Source organism: Cygnus atratus, chromosome 4 (genome assembly GCF_013377495.2).
Source record: "Cygnus atratus isolate AKBS03 ecotype Queensland, Australia chromosome 4, CAtr_DNAZoo_HiC_assembly, whole genome shotgun sequence".
NCBI lineage: Eukaryota > Metazoa > Chordata > Aves > Anseriformes > Anatidae > Cygnus > Cygnus atratus.
This window is the reverse complement of record NC_066365.1, coordinates 28,942,643-28,963,562: the sequence shown is the minus strand read 5'-3', so window position 1 is coordinate 28,963,562 and position 20,920 is coordinate 28,942,643. Positions and strand designations below refer to the sequence as shown.

At 33.4% G+C, this 20,920-nt stretch overlaps 1 protein-coding gene across 2 annotated transcripts in view; it reads right to left on the bottom strand.

The window, feature by feature from the left end:
- The window catches only part of FSTL5 (follistatin like 5), a 261,207-nt gene that overhangs the window by 226,237 nt on the left and 14,050 nt on the right, over window positions 1–20,920 (bottom strand). For both annotated transcript variants that reach the window (XM_035550439.2, XM_050710405.1), the window contains exon 2: window positions 12,117–12,150. In XM_035550439.2, coding sequence (XP_035406332.1) covers window positions 12,117–12,150 — 34 coding nt within the window. The remainder of the gene's footprint in view (window positions 1–12,116; window positions 12,151–20,920) is intronic.

Sequence of the window (20,920 nt, the reverse complement as noted above, 5' to 3'; positions counted from 1 at the left end):
TGAACTAAAATAATAGCTGCTCTGTGTACACTTAACATTCTATGAATAAATGTCTCTCCGTATTTTCCTTCAACTTGTCCTTCCAGTGCCCTAGCTGAAATTAAAGAACATCAAATTCTAAGCCTGTTTAACTTAGAATAGCAAAGAATTAAACCTAATAATGAAATAACTCCATAGTGTTGTCTTTGAATCATTAGAGGATTTGCAGATAGTATCTTGTGAATGCAAACAAGATAATCATACAAGCACAGATACCAAATAGCCCTTTTTCCAAACACTAGTGGGCATGCATATTCAACAAAATGCAAATATTGACTTTTCTGATAGCAACTAGATCAGATTGCTAAAGTGTCTGATGGGACCCTGTAATCCCAGCGTGAGAAACAGTACTGACCTTCACGCTCTGTATGGTTAGTGTGTAGATTACTTGCATTTATGATTCCCCTAACCTCTAAGCATTTTCCGCAATTGGAAGAATAAAGTAGACGTGTGAAAAAGGGCAGTCTGAGTCAGTACAAAAAGCCTGAAAGAAAGTAAACAGGCTTCATGTCTCATAGTATCTCTCTAGAGATGCATGGAAAGGAAGAAATGCCATTTGCAACTGACTGCTTATAAAGATAAGTGAGCACATAAAAAGACTCTTTTTTTCTTAATAAGCAAGAAAAGAGTGTCGTAAGAGGTCACACACCTGCATGTTCAGCAATCAATGTCTAGCGCATATGTTAGAATATACAGGCATATTAGAAATGTTAATGATTTAAAGAGCATTGATCCAGACTGAGTGTACACAGCCATGTGGATAGTCACTTTCTGAGTAACACACTTCACCAAAACTAAAAAAAAAAAAAAAAATTAACAAACCAAGCTTTACATAAGAAACCTCTAGACTACCAGATACTTTAGCTAATATGTTTTAATCTTGAACTAATTTACATTTCCAAATCTTTCCTAATCCAACACTTCGAATTGATGCAGAAATAAAGAAATGGATGGGAAAAGCCTCAAGATTTTCTGCTATTTTTTATTACGCTTGCAGTAAATGACATAATACCTTCAAAAGCACAGTAATGGTACAAGTCCTTATTGTGAACAAGTGGGAGTCCAAATTCACTCTTCATGCTAATTCCCTGCTAAATTTGCAAAAAAAACAGCAAAGCCAAAAACCTGAAACCCAAACCACCATTTATTTATGGCTTAGTTCTGACATTGTATGTTTATGTCAATGAACATATACACACATGCTTCCGTAAATTTGTTCATACCTATTTATAAAGAAACATACTGAACAGCCCTAGAAAGACTGTTTAAGGAACATAAATACATTCTCTTTAGATTTTATGATGCTGTATGACTTCTGCAAATCTAATTTCACTAATCATACTTACAACTCTGCATGCTGCTTTTACTTTGAGGCATCAGTGACAATTATAAATAGTAACAAGATTTTTCAGAGTTTCTGAGGGAAGAAGGTCAGGTTACTGCTAATTAGATCAGAGTGCAAGCTGTATAAATGATCCTTTGGGCACAGAAATTATGATAACAGAATATTATTTTATTGTTTTTTTTTTCCCCATTTGTAGTGCATTTTTAGTGTGCAATTATCCTCAAAGCTACAAAAACACAGCTTTCACATTTTATGAGGAAGAATCAATGTGTGCTAATTGGAACCTCGGCACCATACAAATGGGATTTTTGTATGTCTTTCTATTTGCTAAAATTCTTTATTCGTCCCTTCCTCCTGAGAGCCTTCATTCAATCAGATCTATGCAGGATTTTATAAAGCTAAGGAAAATGATTGCCTGAATATTCTGAGATTTATTTATTTTAGAACCGTAATAAAACTTTTTCATAAATTTCTATTCAAGCAATGCCATCACTGATTTTTATGGTGTTTAAAGAGAATAAAAACATCAAGATTTGACTGATTATTGCTAGTGGGCCACTATTCAAGATTTGACTGATTATTGCTAGTGGGCCAGTATTCACAATTGTATCTGTGTTCTTTGTGTATAATTTGAATTGAAAGTAATTTGAACCTTATTACTGCAAGCTTTTGCATTGAGACTCTGCCAGTATGGTGATCTAAACCTATACTTAAACTAAGTCTAGACAGGAAGCCAACTGCTAGAAAAATAAGAGATTTTAGCCAGTGGACAGCATGGGTAACTAGATTCTATATGCTACAAAGTCCAGCAAGCATGAAGAGAACAAAGCCTCGTACCACATTTGAATACAGAAAACATTGCTTATAGCGTACTATTTAGATGTGTAATCATTTTTGTCAATTTTTTTAGATTATTTAACCAAGGACCAACAAGGACTTTGTCAGTCATGGGTTTGCTTTTTAACTCATCCCCATGCAAGACAATTCTAGGAGGTGTACGGACAAAAATCTGTCCTAGGCTGGCAATGCTGATAAAGTTTTTGATCAATAACTGATGCCTAAACTGCCAAATGACTCCACTTGTAGCTCTGCAGGTCAAAAGTGACAATTTGTTGCCATTCACATAACACATGGCTCTTCTTTCAGTACTTGAGCAAAATAAAATTTGGTAAGGCTTGTTCTTGACTTCCTCTTATCCTATAAAGTCCATTCCTCCTTGGACTCTAAAACTGAAGACTGTGTGTCCTATGACTACAACAAAAGCTAGAAGTGATTTCAAATACTTGATCTCTAAAAGCTTTGGAGGTTCAAAGGCATATCCTACCCTTGGGGTAGGTTGTGTTTTGAAGCCCTACACATGAGAAAACAACCAAAATAGCCTGTTCTGTCCTGAGAATACAGCTTACTTTCTGTATAATCATAAAAAATATGAATGGCTGGTATGAAAAAATGGAAAATTTGTTTGTACAAAAGAGAGCAGAGGTGGGAAAGAAACATGTAACTTTGTCTTCCATTCTCTTAGGCAAAAAAGCTAAGTTTTCACATACAAAACACTGATCACTGCAGTAGCCCTTCTCTGTATCTATTCAAGATTAAATTTAGCCTGAAACATGAACGTTCAGACATGGATACAGTATGTTAGCTGACGTTTAAATACTGTCATATAAAATACGTTCTATTATTCTTATATCTCTGAAAGTTACTCTAGTTCCTTGAAATTTGTCTCATCTTCAGTATAAACCTGAAAATCATTCAATTATTTCAGCAATATATACAGACCTATAACTTAGTACCTCCATTAGCCACTTCTTGTCAAAGCATTGTTTTTCTTCAAACTATACTGTGATTTTTTTTAATGTGGATTTAAAACAACAAATACTATTTTTCCTTTTTTTGACAATATCTAACTCATATTTACATTTTAACAAACTTTTTAAAAGATATTTTCAAAAACGCCCAGAATTCTGATGATTAGGATAGAAAGATGGATAGAAAGGAGAAAAGGATAGATTGATTTATTAAATATGTATGCAACTGCATAATCAGAGGTGCTCCATCTTTTTCTACTAATTGTTTACATAGCTACAATGTAAACACAATTTTTAGTTTGACTAGAGAGAATTAAATGTTAAGGTATAAACTACTTATCCAGTGTTTTAATTAAATTAAACTTTAAACAGTTTAACTGCCGCTAGTTTTAATCTGTGGAATACCTGTGGATAGCCAACATCCACATGGTCCAAAAAGTACATCTTCACAAGATAAAATTGCCTCATTTAAAGCCCATTAATGTCCCTTTGTACTGAAATTATTTTCTTAGGAAGTTGTGTATAAATGGTAACCAGTTACATTGCAGATTTTCTGGGGAAAAGAATTGCTGGCTCCCTCACAACATGCCTTAATTTTCAAAAAAAATTACCACAGTAGAGCTGTTTTAAGTTCTGAATATGGACTATACCTGTAATATTAAGAGTTATGTTAATTTGTGTAATACGCATGGGATTTTGCTTATTTCTATAGCAGTGTACTAGATCATTAGCTATCTGCCTATCTGATACTTTACTATCTGTACAGTAGATGTATCAGTAGATGCTCATACAACTAACATTTTTCCTGAAGATACCAATATTCTTCACAGTGGCAATAATTACAGAGAACATTTTTTCATATTTCTGTTATGGTGACAATACAGCAGGATACTGTTGCTGTTCATCTGGGAAGAAAACACAATTTCTTTTAATAAGATTCTTGAAAGTACTTCTGTATTGAGAGAAAGGGAAAGGGGAAGAAAGCAACAAAGTTACAGTAAGTCTTGTAACTCTAGATTTGGAGAGGTGTATTTTTAAAATTTAGAACTGTTTAGTTTACAGCTGGTGTATCTATGGAATTTGCTGTTCAGGTACTTGAGGAACTATTTAAAATGTAAGGATTAAAAATTAAAAGACATTTATAAAAGAAACCTATTTTTACCTTTGTAAATTGAAAAGTGGAAAGACATTTGATTGACAGCAACCTCTGGTTTGGATCTTTTCAGAAAATGGTCTAATAATTACCCACATGTAAACCACTAGCTAAAATAGATGCATTCATTCCTTGCAAAGTCTCCTTAGAAACACTAGACTTGCAAGCGTAATCAAAACAGGCAGCTGGGTCCACCCTTTATGATAATGTGCCATGCAGCTTTATTAATCTGACCTTTGAAAACAAATGAGAAATGTAATACTGCCCCACCATAATTGTTAGAGGCAGGCGTTTTAGCAGTCTTTAATTTGCACTTCACTTTAATATCTGCTTCCAGTTATGATGTAAACGTTAACAGAATCTGACACTGTTAATCATGTTCTAGTGTCTGAAGCAGTGACAAAAGAATGTGCTTGGGGTAAACTGGAACATGACCTTAATGGATAATGAAATGCATTAACCCTTGCTATGCAAAGAATAAAACAAAAAATGAATTCTATAATTGTTTCAGCTGGCATCTGAGTAATATACAGTGCTGCAGTTATGGGGTAGGCCTGAAGAGGGGGGAGGAAATCATATTCACCACACTCCCATTTCAAGGTTACATGAGTCCTGATTGTCCTTTAAACTGACTGCAAAAGATAGGCGATATAAAAAAAAAAAAAATGTTCCCAATATAATCGATAGCACTCTAAAGAATTCATGATGAAAACAAAAAGTAATTCTGTTTTTTTAGATGATATGAGTAAGGAAATTTCTGCTGTTTAACGTAAATCTGTTGTGTTTTTTTCCTGCATAACTGTTCTTAAAAGAGAAGTTTTATGGTCTATAAACAGCACAGAAAAACAAACTGCAAGTTATGTTGATAGCTATTAAACCTGTGTTATAAGTATACAATAAAAAAGTGGCATTGTACTTGAATTAAAAAGAAAAACAAACAGCTATTTACAGGTGTGTACACAATGTAGAACAATGTAAATTAAAAACATTTCCGTAATAACAGTATGTTACTTTTGAATATTATGTTCTCCTCTTGGACTTGACTTTTTCTGTAAGGACAACCATTCCTCTCTTTTAAACACTCCAGTATGAACAGTCTGATAGGACTGTTGTCAATATTTTTTTCTAAGTCTACATCTAAAAATGCATGCTTATATAGCCTTTAAAAATGCAGGTGGATTTTTAAAAGGATCTCTCTTTATCTTTTTCAGTAACATAAATATTATAGATTCCTTTCTCTTCAGTAACAAGGTATCATAGCAGACTATTTTAGATAAACTCCTACTAAGATTACTCTCAAATGTTCTGATAAAGCAAGGGTTACATAAGAGGAATAATAACAAATAATAAAGTTGCTTTCCCCAAAATTATAACATTGATTCTTTTACTATTACATTATATGCGCTATTATATTAAATACATACATATATATATACACATATGTGTAATGTTGTACATTATATATTTTGTATTTTCTTCTTTACAAGGATGGTAAGGTTCCGCAAAGAAGCAGGTTAGACAGAAGAGGTGGGTAGCATTTTAAAGCATCGTACCTGAACACATCAAAGCCAGGAGAGCTCTCAGCTTCATGGGCATCAGTCCCTTTTACATTCTTAGACTTTTGCTGTTAGTATAATCAAATGAGTATTCACTACATATGAGCAACTTGACATGCATCCCCTGCAAACACTGCACTAATGTTTTATTATGAATAGTACAGAATCCAAGAATACTTTCTCATTGCACTGCATTCTCTCTGAATTTAGTACAGGTCTTCAGTGCTCAAGAGCTACTTCAAAATCCTTCAGAAGCCAATTGTGGTTTGTATACCTCTTTCAAGGAGAAAGAGGAAAAGTAAAGATACTCTTTTTTGAAAATAAATATACTTTAGACCATTTCTTCCTTAAAGGGAAATCCAGACTGGGATTAAGCACAGAAAAGAAACTTAATATATGAAGTTGCAAAGCTTTTAGCAGAAATTTTAAGTTCACAAAATCAATATCAATAATAATTAAAGAATAGACTAATATAAAGAAAATAACGTTCTGTTGTTCATTTTCTCTCCTTGGCCTACCAGAAACAGCACAAGAAACTCTCCAAAACTTTTTCAATAGTGTTAAAATTAATCAGTACCTACTTTTACATGGAAGCATCTAAACAAAAATTAAATGAAAAAAAAAAAATCAGTGTTCATCAAACTGTACCTCTATGTTTGAGTAACTTTTCTAAAACTAATAGATCCTTAATAGGAATGAATCTATGTTCCATTGAGTATTCAAGACTTTTTTCCTTCCTGGTGTTCAATCTTTTTCCCGCTCTATCTGTTCAAATGAATTGTTTGTGCACTATAGAAAGAAACTTCATGAATACTGGTGAGCATGTTTTCTCCAGTCACGTGCTGAATGTCTACTTTGAAATAGATTTAAAAAATTAACAGAATGTATCCTAAATTTAAGAAGGATATAGATGAATTAAAGAAAAATTTAAAAAAAAAAAAAAAAAAGAATATTGCATTAGCTCAAAATTGGAATTCAGCTTCATCAATTAATCATTTAACATAAATAGGAAAACCTAACAAAGTTGTATAATAAAGCACAGACCTTGCTCTTAATGTATACTTTCAAGATCTGAGTAATTATGGTGTTTTCAAAGATACTATCTGGATTTATAATGACTCAGATTAGAAGACAGTAAAAAGTTGAAAAGTAGAAGAAAATCAGCACTTCATCAAGTTTTATGATTGCATAATTTTACTGAAAATAATGGAATTCTGTTGTCAAAAACATATTGAACTGACACCTGACCCACACTTTTTACTACCTCAAAATGAGTTTCAGGACTGTTAAAAAAATAAAATAGTAAGATTAATTATTGCATTAAAATTATTTTCACAGGTAGAATTTTGTTTCTTTTCAATGTGTTTCATAGCCCAACTGAACTGATTCAGACCATTATAAAGAGTGCTATTACAAAGATTAATCACGTGAAAGCAATTCCATAATAAAGAAATAAATATATATATATATATATATTTAATTCAGTCAATAGCACTGAGTCTGTTGTGTAAGAGAGGAATGGAGAATTTTCTGAACGGAAAATGGAGCTGCCTTTCTTATGGCAATTCTTAAGAGTCAACAGAGATTTGTGTTTGAGCTGATTAGGCACTGGAGGAGAATGGAATAGGATAAACGGGACAGTATTGGCTATACTGAGTTCAAAGAATCCTCAGACCACCTCTTAAAAGTTTATTCATTCAGGTAAGTTGGAACATAACGATAAAATATTAGAAAAAATATTTAGCAGCTGCATTCCAACTGAAAGAACAGTCTTGGACATATATTTACTAACTTGCCTGCTGTTACACATACTCTCTAAAATACTATAAATTTTTATGATACATTCTGGTCTACCAGAGAAGGATTGCTCCAGTGTAACAAATGAAAACATGAATCAATTCAGTCCAGGAGGACTGCAGTTCAGATTCTCACCATACTCACATAACACAAGTCTGTTGAAATATGAATTTAGAATAGTGTGATCAAGCAGACATAATGAGTCACTGGATACATTAGAGAAAGTAATGAAGTGGATTTTTTGCCATAGTTAATTGGTTTAACATGACATAAGATGCTAATGCCATATATTCTCATCAGAACATACACAGCTCTCTTCGGTATCAAAAACAATACCAGACAGCCATATTGCAGGATAGACATAACAGTTTGCTCACCCGCTGGCATTTGAAAGCATCTTGAGATAATTTGTCACTTTTAAAAGCTATTGATTTAATTAAGGTCTTACCGATTTTGTCCCTTAAATTCTTTCAGTTTTGAACAGTATTAAGCTTTTTCTCACTCCTCCTTATCTAACTTTTATCTGGGTGTAGAAAAAGACTATTATACCCATCTGGAAACCCACAAGCGTGCAGGTGTGTTACCTTTTTAAGGAGCAAAAGGCAAGTAAGATGGGCAAGTGATGCTCGTGTGGTCTTTATTTTTGGTAGCTTAAGATGATAAAAGGAACAGATGTTTGTTAATGGTATCAGAAAAGCCTGGCAATATGTTCATAATAATAATTACATTTTTGAAATCAATCTGTGAGTCAACAATTTCAGATTCCTGCTACTAAGGTTAGCATAAAGTTAGAAGGATTAAATACAACTACAAACTTGGGTTGCAATTAAAATGTGGTCAATGTTCTCTTGTTTAGTTTTGGATTTTAATGATGTTCAAAACTCAGATCAATAGTAGCTTGCAAAAATGTGAACAATATTCTGTTCAGTCAGACTCTAAAGTGTCACTAAAATAAACTACAGCCATACAAGTAAATATCATACAAATTATTTACTTGCATATATCATAGAATGATAGAATGGTTTGGGTTGGATGGGACCTTAAAGGATTATCTATTTTCAATCCCCTTACCGTGATCATTTGGAAATGTTATGAAAAGTGTTTGTTTTCCAGATCTTTGCTGAAACAATTAATATACCTTTCAGTAACAGTTCTAAAAAAAAGTTACTAAAATAAATAGGCAAAGCTAGACAAGTTGTGTCAAGTATCGTTATCACTGTTCAATATCAGAAAAATTATGGCCTTACTCTCACTCTCAGCCTAATTTCAAAACTTTTTTTGTTGTTGTTGTTGTTGTTGTTGGTTGGTTGGTTGGTGGTGGGTTTTTTTGTGTGTTTTTTTTTTTTTTTTGGGGGGGGGGGTGGGTGTTATTAATGTATGCTAAATAAGAAAGCATGATTTAAGTGTTGAAGATTTGAATGTGTAAACAGGTTATACAGACCACATTCTTTTTATATCTACACCTTGTGTGTTAAGTATGTAAACACATTTTAAGATTACACTTTTGTTTTATTGTATCTATGCATATAAATTTATATACTTTAAAATAGTATATTTTATATTCATATTAAATGCACGGTTAGAGAACCTTTTTTTATGTTTTAGCACCAACATTTTTCACACTATTGTTATTTTTATATATGTACCTAATTAAATAGAAGGCCTGTGTTACAAAACTCAATTTGTATTTTACACTGGTGATAAGCATTTTCATACAGAAAAACACTCAAAAGTATAAGAAATTTTGCCATCATATAGTGGAATTGTAAAATAGTAGCACTGTATTATTTTATGTAAAAGTGGTGTTTCTTTTTTTTCTTAAAAAGTGTACAGAAATTTCTATTATACATTAAATGAAACAAGCAAAAGAATATCACAGATCAGAGAGGTGGGATTAGTGTCAGAACAGGGCATGTTCGAGTACTGGCTTCTATTTTGGTGTGATTGACTTAGTGGTTGACAGCAGAAGTAACAGATGGGAAAAACAAGTGGGTCAGAAAAATGTCAGGACAAAATCCAAACACTGCAAAACAATAACAGCAATAACAATAACAATTAGTAAAATATAAATAGGAATCAGATTTATTTTATAGCAAAAGATGAAGTAAAATGAAAAATTCTTAGGCATTTATAATATGTGAAAAGCTAAGGAATGGTGCCAGTTACTAATGTCTTAATTCTGCTGCAATGTTCTCATCTTATAAAGATACAATCCTAAAGAAGTACTAAATAAAAATTAGATACTGAAACACTAATACCAATGGAAGTTATGAGGCACTCCCAGAGCCTCCAGGGTTTCATTTGGCTGGCTTGTTTAACATGAACTTGTAATTGTCCTCTGAATCAAGATGATGACATCGGGTTTGAAAGTTTCAAACGATTTAAGGATCTGAAGAAAACATTTTGTCCCTTTATCGTATATGGTACCTGCAAAATGCAGAGAGTGTAAGTAATACAGTTGCAACTCTGTCCTGAGAATCGGGGGAAAATTTACCTGCCTCACAAGAACAAGTGCAGAACACAACACAACATATTCAGGTACTGCACAGGTAGTACAGTAGTGAAGGAAAGACAGGTGGTCATTGACAATACAGCAACATTTGTGAAAAAATATTATTTTAGCCCTATTTCATCCAAACAAACCAGTATTTTAAGCAGAAAAAAAAATCTTATATACCATAATTGACAAGTAAAATAAAAATACTTTTTTGAAAATCTGCAAATGACATGGAAAAAAAAACACATAGAAACACAGAAGAAATTTAAAGAATATAAAAAGAGAAGGCCAAAAAAGGAAAAATAAATAAATAAAAAACATACCATAAACATACACGTATGTGTGCAACAGTGGAATATTTTTTCCAAAACCACTGAAATCTTCTAAGATCTTGAATTGTCAGCTTAGGTATGCACAGCATGCAGGAAGTTCAGTAGATTAAAAATTTCCTCAAGAGATGTTACAGATATAATCACAACAAATTTTGTGCATCTGAGTACCAATTTCACTGCCTGTTTAGAGATAATGGAATATCTCCCTTTAAGTAGTTAAATGATTTGCTTTGGCTGTAGTTGCCAGCAATATTTTATAAGCCTTTGAAAACTTTACTTGGTTAGTTAATTAAACTAACAGCTAATGCATATGGTGAACACTCCTAACCAGCTTGTTCCTACTTTTAATTGTTCTTCTCTGCATAATGACCACACACCTAGCTACAGTGGGGGAAAAAAGGATCTAAAAGCGTAACACAACTTTGAAAGCATACATGCCCATAACAAGCCATACATACCCATAACAAATGCCTGATTTTAGTATCTTTGTACGTAAAGACTTAAAAGTTTACTACCTCTCTAAAATTAAGTATTCATGAATCTCTCATTTCTGTATTGTCCTTCATATTATGTAAATTATATCATCATGAACAATGCAATTATACTGACACAACTCCACACAACCAACAGATTTAGCTTGCCTTTAGATGCCCGTGTATAGCCTTAGTTTGAGGGAGAGCAAGGAAATTGAGATTAATGAGTACTGTGGCTAATAAATAAGTGAATTAAGAACAGCTAACACAGGTGATAAGATTAAGCATTGCTTCCTTAGGTAATACAAAAGGTGTAGGCTTGTCACTTAACTCCATCCTCTCTAAGTAACCATTAAATGGTATTCTTTCCTCTTCTACCTTCCATTCCTTTTCTTTTCAAAGTACCTACAATAGCCTGCATCTACAGTATTAAGACAACTATCTCTGCCTGTAACAGCAATTTCACCTTTCATTGCTTGATTAACAAACTTTAAATAAAAAGATTTGGGTATTCTCTCTCATAAAAGTTTTACACTAGAAAAAAAGCATTAAATACACAATTTGTGTTTTGGAACTCTCTATTTTCTTGATAAAAGGCTGTTTCTATAACCTGGATATTCTATTTCACATACTTTTTAACCAGTGTAACAGAATAAGGTGCAGTGAAAGTATAAACAACTGTATGCAAAAAACATAGATGACAGTACTTTTGCAAGGTATCCTGCTAAGGACGTAATTAATTTATGAGTAAATTGTAATCACATCCAATTACAAATTTACTGCATAGCAAGATAAAGTGATTGTATTGATGCTTCATTAAAGTATAATAATATTCTGTAGTTCAGTTCACAAACTTAGTGAGAAGATGCAGTTCACCCCATACAGAGTACAGCAGTCAGTCTTGCTCATCTCAAGCAAAGACTTCAAAAAAAAGTAGCTTAGATATGTACATTTTATCCCCCTTTCCTGGATATATTTTTGTCATTTCAAATACCAAATACTCAGCAAACAATCTGTCCATCTGTCCAGGTATATAAATAAATTTTTACCAACAATGAATGTTAGATTTGTGATAATTGCAAGAATCAACACATTTTGAAAATAATTAGTACTTACCTTTACTTCTTGAGCCCTCCTGATTCTTTTCCTGCTGCAATTAAAAGTAGAAATATGTATTATTTTCAGTATTAATTACCACATAAATCATAGACACACAGATTCAAAAGAAGCTTAGTCTAGTTCCTCCTCCTTCCTGTTCTGAGATAAAGTCAATTATGCTGCATAAAGTTTCCTATACCACCTGTTTTTGAAGTCCCCTACAATTTTTCACACCTTTTTTCCACAATGACAGTGATTAAGCACCAGAACATGACCCAGAAGAGGTCATGCAATCTCTGCCACCTTATGTCTATCTTGGGAGATGTTCAAAATTCAACTGACCAAAACTCTCTACAATGTGATGCTACTTTGAAATTATATCGGCTTTAATCAACCAAACTAGGTAACCATCAAGGTGACCACCAGCCTAAAGTACGAGACTTCCATGAGACAAGGAGGGAGGACCAGAACCTTGCAATCCCTGGATCAGAGCTTAACTCTCTTCAAAATTAGAAAGTTTCATCCCAGATGAAACAGACTGAATCTCCTCAGCTACAAATAAATTTCTCTCCCCCTCTTCCAGCCCTTCTCCTGTTTTTCCCTGCTTGCTTGCAACCCAGTGAACATAGAATACATTTCATCTTTAAAGCAAACCAAAGTAGTCCTCTCTTGGTTCAGTTGTCTTCCAAGTCTTCTCTTCCTATTTTTTAACATTTTAAAATATGTGTTGTCTAAAGGATTCCAATATTCCAATTTAGACCTTTCTAAAACCAAGGACTTTTTAAATTACATCATCTCTGTAACTGCATCAGCAACATATAACATATACTGACATATTTGAAAATAACATTTCCCTTCCAAAAAGAGTATGCCACATCTTATTCATAGCCAGCAAGTTTTTCACTATGATCCCCTTAGTTCTTCACTACGTAACCTACCAATTGTTTCCTACACCACTGGATGCTCCTACCTGGACGATGCTGTTTTTAATCTTAAAAATATTAGCACTACCTCTCAGGCTGACCCACTTGTCTCTAGTTCAGGTCAGAATATTTGGCTTACCTAAGTTAATTCTAGCTCTGCTTCCTTACCCTGCAAATCTTTGAATCCCTCCCCCATGAGTGTAAGAAAATAGATTTTCCCATCAACCTTAAACATGTTACCAGGATTTTAGTCTCATAGATGGTGAATATTTATGGAATAAATATGGTAATAAAGAATTATTAACATGTCTTTAACCATGTTAAATGTGTTGACTTATTTCCACCATGCTTTGTTTGCAAAATTGCATCAAAAATACTTAAAAGACATTTGTTTCAAAGTTATTAGCACAAAATAAAAGTTTTAAATGGCTGAAATTTATCATTTTACTATTTTAAACCAAAAATGACGTCTAGGTAATATTTTGTTCAAAACACACAAGCATTTCCAGCCTCACACTTCCTACAAATACACATTCTGATGTTTTTTTCCAAAAACTTCTAAGCTTTTGTAATTTAATTGCACAACAATTCTTAAACAAGTTTCTGAATAATGAAGCCCCAGTGTTGCTGAAGGAATTTATTTTTTATATGAGCACACATTTATTAAACCATACTTTCCAGTTATATTACTTTTTTCACATACTAAAATATGGAATTAAATTCCATTTGAAAATTAATGGTATATTTAAATACAAACTTTAAGTGGTATCCTTATTAAATGCTCTACTTTCCATACCTCTAACAGTATGACCATGTCTTGCTGAAGAATCCAAGTTCCTTTCTTAGTATTATTAGTAAAAACTCATCCATAAGAAACAAAGAAACAAGTAAAATACACATTGAGAAAAACAAGAAACTTTCAAAGACTCAGTGATTTCATTTACTAAAAGACTTGCTCTGAATACTCTGAAACTACAACCCAAGTTGACAGCTCTTTTGTTCATTTGTTTTGATTTTATTTCACTATTTGACACACATCCCGTTGGTTTCCTGGCAACCAGCAAAGACTTTTTCCTCATTCAACCGGTAACTACTACCATATCATGTGCTCCTAATCTAACTTATGAGTATTTTATGTTATGACCGATAAGTTATTTCTTCAGAAATGCTGAAGTTTGTATGCATATTTCATATTTTCCAGTTAACATGAGAAATTTTCTTCAGTAGTGCACCTGCGTATAACTGCACGTACTCACTGAACACTCTCAATCACCTGCACGAGAGAACGCAGCTGATGGGAGTGGTTACCTGCATTATAGGAGGAGGTAACATGGCTATAATGAGAAAGTACTGACATTAAATAGTTGCTGAACACTGACAAGAGTAAAGTCTGACAGCCTGGAAACTATAGGCCTGGGAACTCGGCCTTTGGCCTAGCGACTCAGCTGAGGAACCAGGGCTATCCTTGAAGTGCAGCTGGACACCAGAGAACCAGAGGCATCCTGAACGTACCATTGATAAAGACAAAACAGGAAACAAAGGAATACATCACCTGAGACAGTAAAAAATAGCCTGGGAAAGAGGAAGCTGGCCTGAAAAAGTGGGTATCGACATGAGAAGTTTTTGTTTACAAAAAATGAAAATATCGAACATTATCATCTATTTGCTGTCTTAGGATAAAGACCAACATTAACAGCATCTATTAGTTACCTGAAGTGATGATGTCCTACACCCTCTTACATCTCAGTGATACAAAAAGGGTCTGATTTTTACCAAAAATAGAGACTCCCTCTCTGAGAAACTTCCTGTGCTGCATGTGCTCCTTTCTCTCTATTGTGTTGTTTTTTTTTTTTTCTTTTTTTTTTCTTTTTTTTTTTTTTCTCATCCTTAAACAGGCTGAAGCTTTGCTGGAACATTGGGTTAACTCTGTGATGCTTCAGTGTAAACTCTGCAGTGCTCCACACCCCATGAGGCAAATCAACTTTGAAATGAGACTCTGTCCCTTACTTTGGTCCCCTTCGGGGCCCATTTCTGGGGGTGGTCGGTCTCCTCTGAGATTGGTTTTAGACCCTGTAAGGTTGGTCCCTCTGAGATCAGTTTTCACAACTAGACCCCTGTGAGGTTGGAACGGGCTAGACCTCTCTTCTGGGATCAGTCTGATACATTTGGTACCAGTGGCTTTATGAATATGTATATATGCATATAATATGTATAATATAGATAAGTATAACCTATCATATGTATATTTGCTGTTATAGCATCAATAAGTTTGCAATCTGTAAGTATATTCAGTGCCATAGTATTTTGATAGGTTTGTTGAACCTAAAATACTAATCTATATTTGCTGCTGTATTACTTATTTTTACTACATCTAATTGCCTTCCTACTATTTCTAATCACTGCTACCACTAATTAGTGCTATTCCCTCAATATCTATGTCAGATATATTTGCTTCCTGTAATAGCTTGTTATCTATATACATGCTTGCCTTATTAATCATAGTATGCTTGCTGGTGCTGATTTGTGGTGATCTGCTGTAAATCAAAATCTTTAGAAATAAAACTTCTGTGTCTTCTGTGTATTATGAAATCCTATGACCTCACTGTTGCTATACATATATATCCATAGGCCAGGTAACTCCCCCCGCCTTTGGATCATGACAAGAGTAAACAGAACTTGTTGCATACCATGATATTCAGTGTAAAAATACACTGAGCTAGTTGTCTCCAATGACATGAGAAAAAACTATGTGAATTTACTCAACGCAGCAATCTGTCCCCCAAAATTTCAAACTTCTCTTCTGCACAATAGTTGCTCAAGGAGATGTTATCCATTTTGTGTACTGCAAAGTATTCAAATATTTTCTGTTTTATAAATTCACGTCAGAAAAATGGCATTGGGAATAGGCTAAGTGCAAAACACTTTTACAGGTCTATTTCTATTATAGGATATATTTATTTTAAATATTTGAACAGAAAAAGGAGACATTTACTTTTCCTATTGCTGCAATTTATGTGGTATCTTTAACACTCTATAAACTAATAATAACAAAATGAGTGTACTAACTACAATCCAGGCCTAACTGCATTGTTTTATTTAATCAATAAGCTCCAAAGATTTGTTGTTACGGTGCACATATCAACTTCTTTGAGTCTTCAATATGCCAGTATTGTACAGATAAATCTAAGGAAAGACGTGAATACCTATAACAATGTAAATGTTCTTCTGGACTGCGTACTCACTTTTCTGAATTGGTAAACCTTAGCCTTTTAATAATTTTTTTCCCCATTTACCAAGCATATAATTTCAGGATAAGACTTATTATCTACCTTTGTCCAACTAATACGAAAAAAAAAAAACTAATTCTGTGCACTCATATAGCTGTTTAAACTCTGTTGAGGAGATTCAAAATTGATGAAAAGAATAAAGCTGTAATCAATAATACAAAAGTATTTTCTAGTTCACAGGGACATAGAAATGTGTAGCCACAATTAAACTTCACAATGAGGCCATCTAATATGCATATGACTAAAATGTTTTAAGTGTTTCTCTTGTAAAATAACATGGCTAATGATGCAATTTTTGCAACCCAATCTTGCAAATCTAAGTCAAGGGTTGTTTTCTCTTTCTTCTGTTGTTTCAAAACAACAAAGTGTGTCAAAACCTGTATGTACCTGAAAAGTACATTTCCAAAATTTTCCATAACTACATGAAACATATTGCTTAGATTTAAAAAATAAATAAATGAAGACAAATGTATTTCTGTCTTTATTAATGAAAAAATGTGATATACTAGATTTTAAAACATTTTCACATACTTGCCTAATGTTTCCTGAATACAATGAATGGTATTCCCTGAAAAATATTATATGATTACAGGCTAAATTTCAAAGTAAATCTAAAGTACTGATACTTATGTCATTCAGGTTTTAGTATTGCTTAACTCCTTTGACTTTTCTTTTTAAACTATAGTCAGCATTTGGTTTAAAAGATCTATCCGGTACTTTCTTTTAGTCCTCACAAAGGAGAATGTTTTCCTTTTCATTTTCTCTCTCTTTAGAGGTCAGAGAGTGGAACTTAGACTTTACTCTAACAAGCCAGTTTAACTCAGAAGAATCTTATTCCTGTTAAGCAGGCTAGGCAAATTAGAGCCAAGTTATGTTAGCATTCAGATACTGCAATTTATGGGCTCAGTGGACACTGTTTAGCCCCACAAAGCTCACAAGTCTTTTTTCTATTTTTCCCGTTCTTTTAGTTTGCAACTAAAAAGAATGGGATTTTTCTTTTCCCAATAAAACTGCAAAGCCTATAATGTCTGCTGCTTAGACTACAATAAGTAGATTCTGAAGACTTATCCAAGCACTGATTATTAAGTCAGAGTAGATTCACAGGAAAGCAAACTTAAAAATCTTGGTTTCAAAGAAGAGAAACACTAAAAAGGATGAAAAAGAACTTTTTGGAGGAAAGAGTGTAACAAGTTGGGCAAAGCTAGGAGGGGAAAGAAAACTATTTCGATGAAATTTTAGAATTAAAAAAAGATTTTTTTTTAATGAAATATCTTAAGATTTATTTTACACCATAAAAACAAATATCAGGGAAAGAAGGCATTAGCTGCAAATGTCTTTCATTTTCTTTGAAGTCCTAATTATCTTAATATCATTATTTTCTTTTATTTCAGCTGAAGATTTTGGAGCAGCTTTGCATGGCATCATTTTCTCAAAAGACACAAATTTTAAGTGTAAGCTACCATTTAATCTACAAAGAAAACCTTTGCTAGCAGATCACAGAACAGCCTTGGTGCAATATGCCTTCTGCCAGCAAGACCCTTGGTAGCAGCAAAGTGCATCCTGAAGGAAAGAGAAGACTGGAAGCCTAAAGTTATTTCAAGGTTAACCAGTGATTAGAGTGGGTAGAGCATCTCTGAATTGCAAAATTAACTCTCTGGCTAGGAAAAGCCTGTTACAATAAGAGCCTTTTCAACTGAAAACATAGTGAAAAAATATAGAAGAAAAACTTATATTGAAGGTGCATAAAATACAGTTCTCTTTCTTATTATTAAAAGATATAAGTATATGGATTAATTTATGTAGAAAACCATAAAGAAGCAATGACTTATGTAATTGAATAAATGTTATAAGCACCTATAACTTAGGAAAATAAAGTTCAAATGCTCAGGGGAGCAGGAACTCTTCCTGGTTGAACAGAAAAACATGAGAGAAGCAAGCAAACAATTGGTTATAACAAAACAAATTTTCACTTGCATTTGGGCTACACATTAGTGATTACATTAATGATTATCTACTGCTATAAGTCACCTGTAAGCAGAACAAATCATCCAAGGATTTTTGATTTGCTTCAATGTACCAAAATAGTTTTGAACCTAGAAGTCTCAAACAAAATTAATCAAATTCCATGGCTTTGCATCATTTTGTGTTGCATCATATTGTAGCAGTCTGATGAAATGTATCAATGCAGAACATATTAGAACTGTAAAGAAGCCTTTCTGGTGTGTCCAACAAACTGAATTCAATGCAAACTTTTCAAAGCACAGTGGATAAAAGTGGAAAAAATGTTAAATTTTCTGCTGTGTTTGTGAACTAAAAAAGATCATAGATGGCTGGCCCCACAATTTGCTATTCTGGCAAATTATAATTTATAAGCTATTTGCAATATATATCAAACTAGACTGTAAAAAAAAAAGTTTTAAATATAAACAAAAAAAATCTCCTTTCCAAGTGTTATTTTCTCTTTGTCTCAAAACACAAAACAGCATCAATTTCTCTTCAAACATCTTGACATTATGACAATGAGCAATGTTACTGTTCAGCAATGACATTCTGTAAATAATTTTGTAATATTATCAAGTTTGATTTCAGATAAAGGGTTTTGTATTAGCAAGAAAGGGAGTAGAACAGGATAGTCAAAGGGACTCTCAATGAGCAGTGATTCAAGAGAAGGTACGCAGATGCTTACAAAAAAGACCAGAGCTGATCCGTACAGGTAGATAACGTTTTAGAACTAACAAAATACACCGTACCATTGTAGAAACGGTAGTTTTGTAGCCCCATTTAAGTATGCATTATGTTCATTTTGTTTGTTTTTACCTTTCTGAAAGGAAAAGAGTAGGTATTTACAAATCACAGATGTTGCACATAGACAGACACCGAATTCCAGTTAATTCTGTGTTCTTACAAATCAAACTACATACTACATCTAGAGCCTCACTCATTTGCCTCCCTGAGTTGTCTGCCTAGAGTGGGCTAGAAGATAAGTCTTATTTCTCTTTTGCAAAACTCAGGAGAAATCCTCTTTTCCCAATCTGCTGTATTTAAAAAGTAACTACTGAATTAATGGAATTCTTACAATAAACAAAGTGCTAATTAGTCTAAAGCATATAGGACATGGTCCTTGCAATGCGACAAAAATTAAAATAATTTAATAACCATAAACCACTAATTACAGAAACTGATGAAAGAGGGAATGCAAACTTATTTGCTTGATTAACATTTTATAATGAAAATTTATCATTATTCATATCATAAAACGTAGTTAAAATGCAGAAAAATACTTGTGTGTTCATTACCTTTAATGATCATTCTGCAGTTGGGGATACTTTGCTACTATATATTAACTTTAAAGAAAAAAGCATTAAAGGAATAATTACTGTCACATATAATATTTCAGTGAGAGATATTACCAAGATAATACATTTTACCATGATGTTAAAACATGTACAAGCTAAGATAGTAGAACATCTACATATTAGCTTATATTAATACAATGGGTTATGAAATTCAAATTATAACGCACAGAAACTATTTATTTATGGATGAAATAATAGCTTCTGGTCACAGCAAGTAGAGAGCACGTGCACACAAAGCACAACAATTTGGTAAAATATTCTCAGAACCAGTTTGATCAACGACATTATGCTGAGCATTTGTGTTTCAAAAAAAAATCACAAAATCAGACTTTATCACATACTCTCAGCAACTGCAGTACAATTGCAATTTGAACTCAAAACACATGCAAAGTAGCAATAAGATTTGCATTTGTAAAGCTCTCCTGTCAAGTAGCAGTAAACAAGGCCTTGCCTCCATCTAGTACAGTAAGAATGAGCAAAACGTGACCCATTTTGCTGCTGCTCTTGTCAGAACATGACTTGTCACAGAAAGCATGGTAATTTAATGTTTGCAACAGGATTCTTGTGCTGTTATTCTGCATACACAGCTCGATCCTGTTGGACATTGCTACCATTTATGGAAGCAAATTCTGGGAAAATATTATGTTGTAGACTGTTCTTGGATCAGTTAACACATCACGTGAATGTACGATTGCATGAAGGAAGCAAGATACAGACCGAGTTGACTAGACAGAAATAAGAAAAAAAGCTCTTGAAGTTTTCACAGAATTAGTGACATGCCCAGGACTAGTTATCACTGAATAAAAGGAGTCTTACAGTAACCCTTAGAGGCCTACGGAGAACATTTGGTGAAGTCTTGAGTAATGAACCCCTAATAAAAGGGACACAACAGTATTTGAGAAGCCTAGATGCTGAAGTGATGAAGTGCAAAATTTGTTTCATTAAACAAACAAATGAACCCCGCAGAGATCAGGGTTGGGCAAATCTGTGAAATCTGATTTGTTTCTTGGTTTGCTGATTTAGATCCCTGATGAATATGAAGAACAGGTCTACAACACAGCAGTCCCAGGAAGAAGCTGTTCTTTGCATGCAGCAAATTACAACCCCTTAAAGCAAAGGGGCAGCAGAGAAGAAATAAAGATATGCCAAAGTTCCAAATCATCTTGTCCCTGCCTATATGTTTTTAAAGGAAACTATCTCAAGACCATGCTTCAGCAAAGCATACACTTTGTTCTGTCCACAGAAGCTCTGCACAA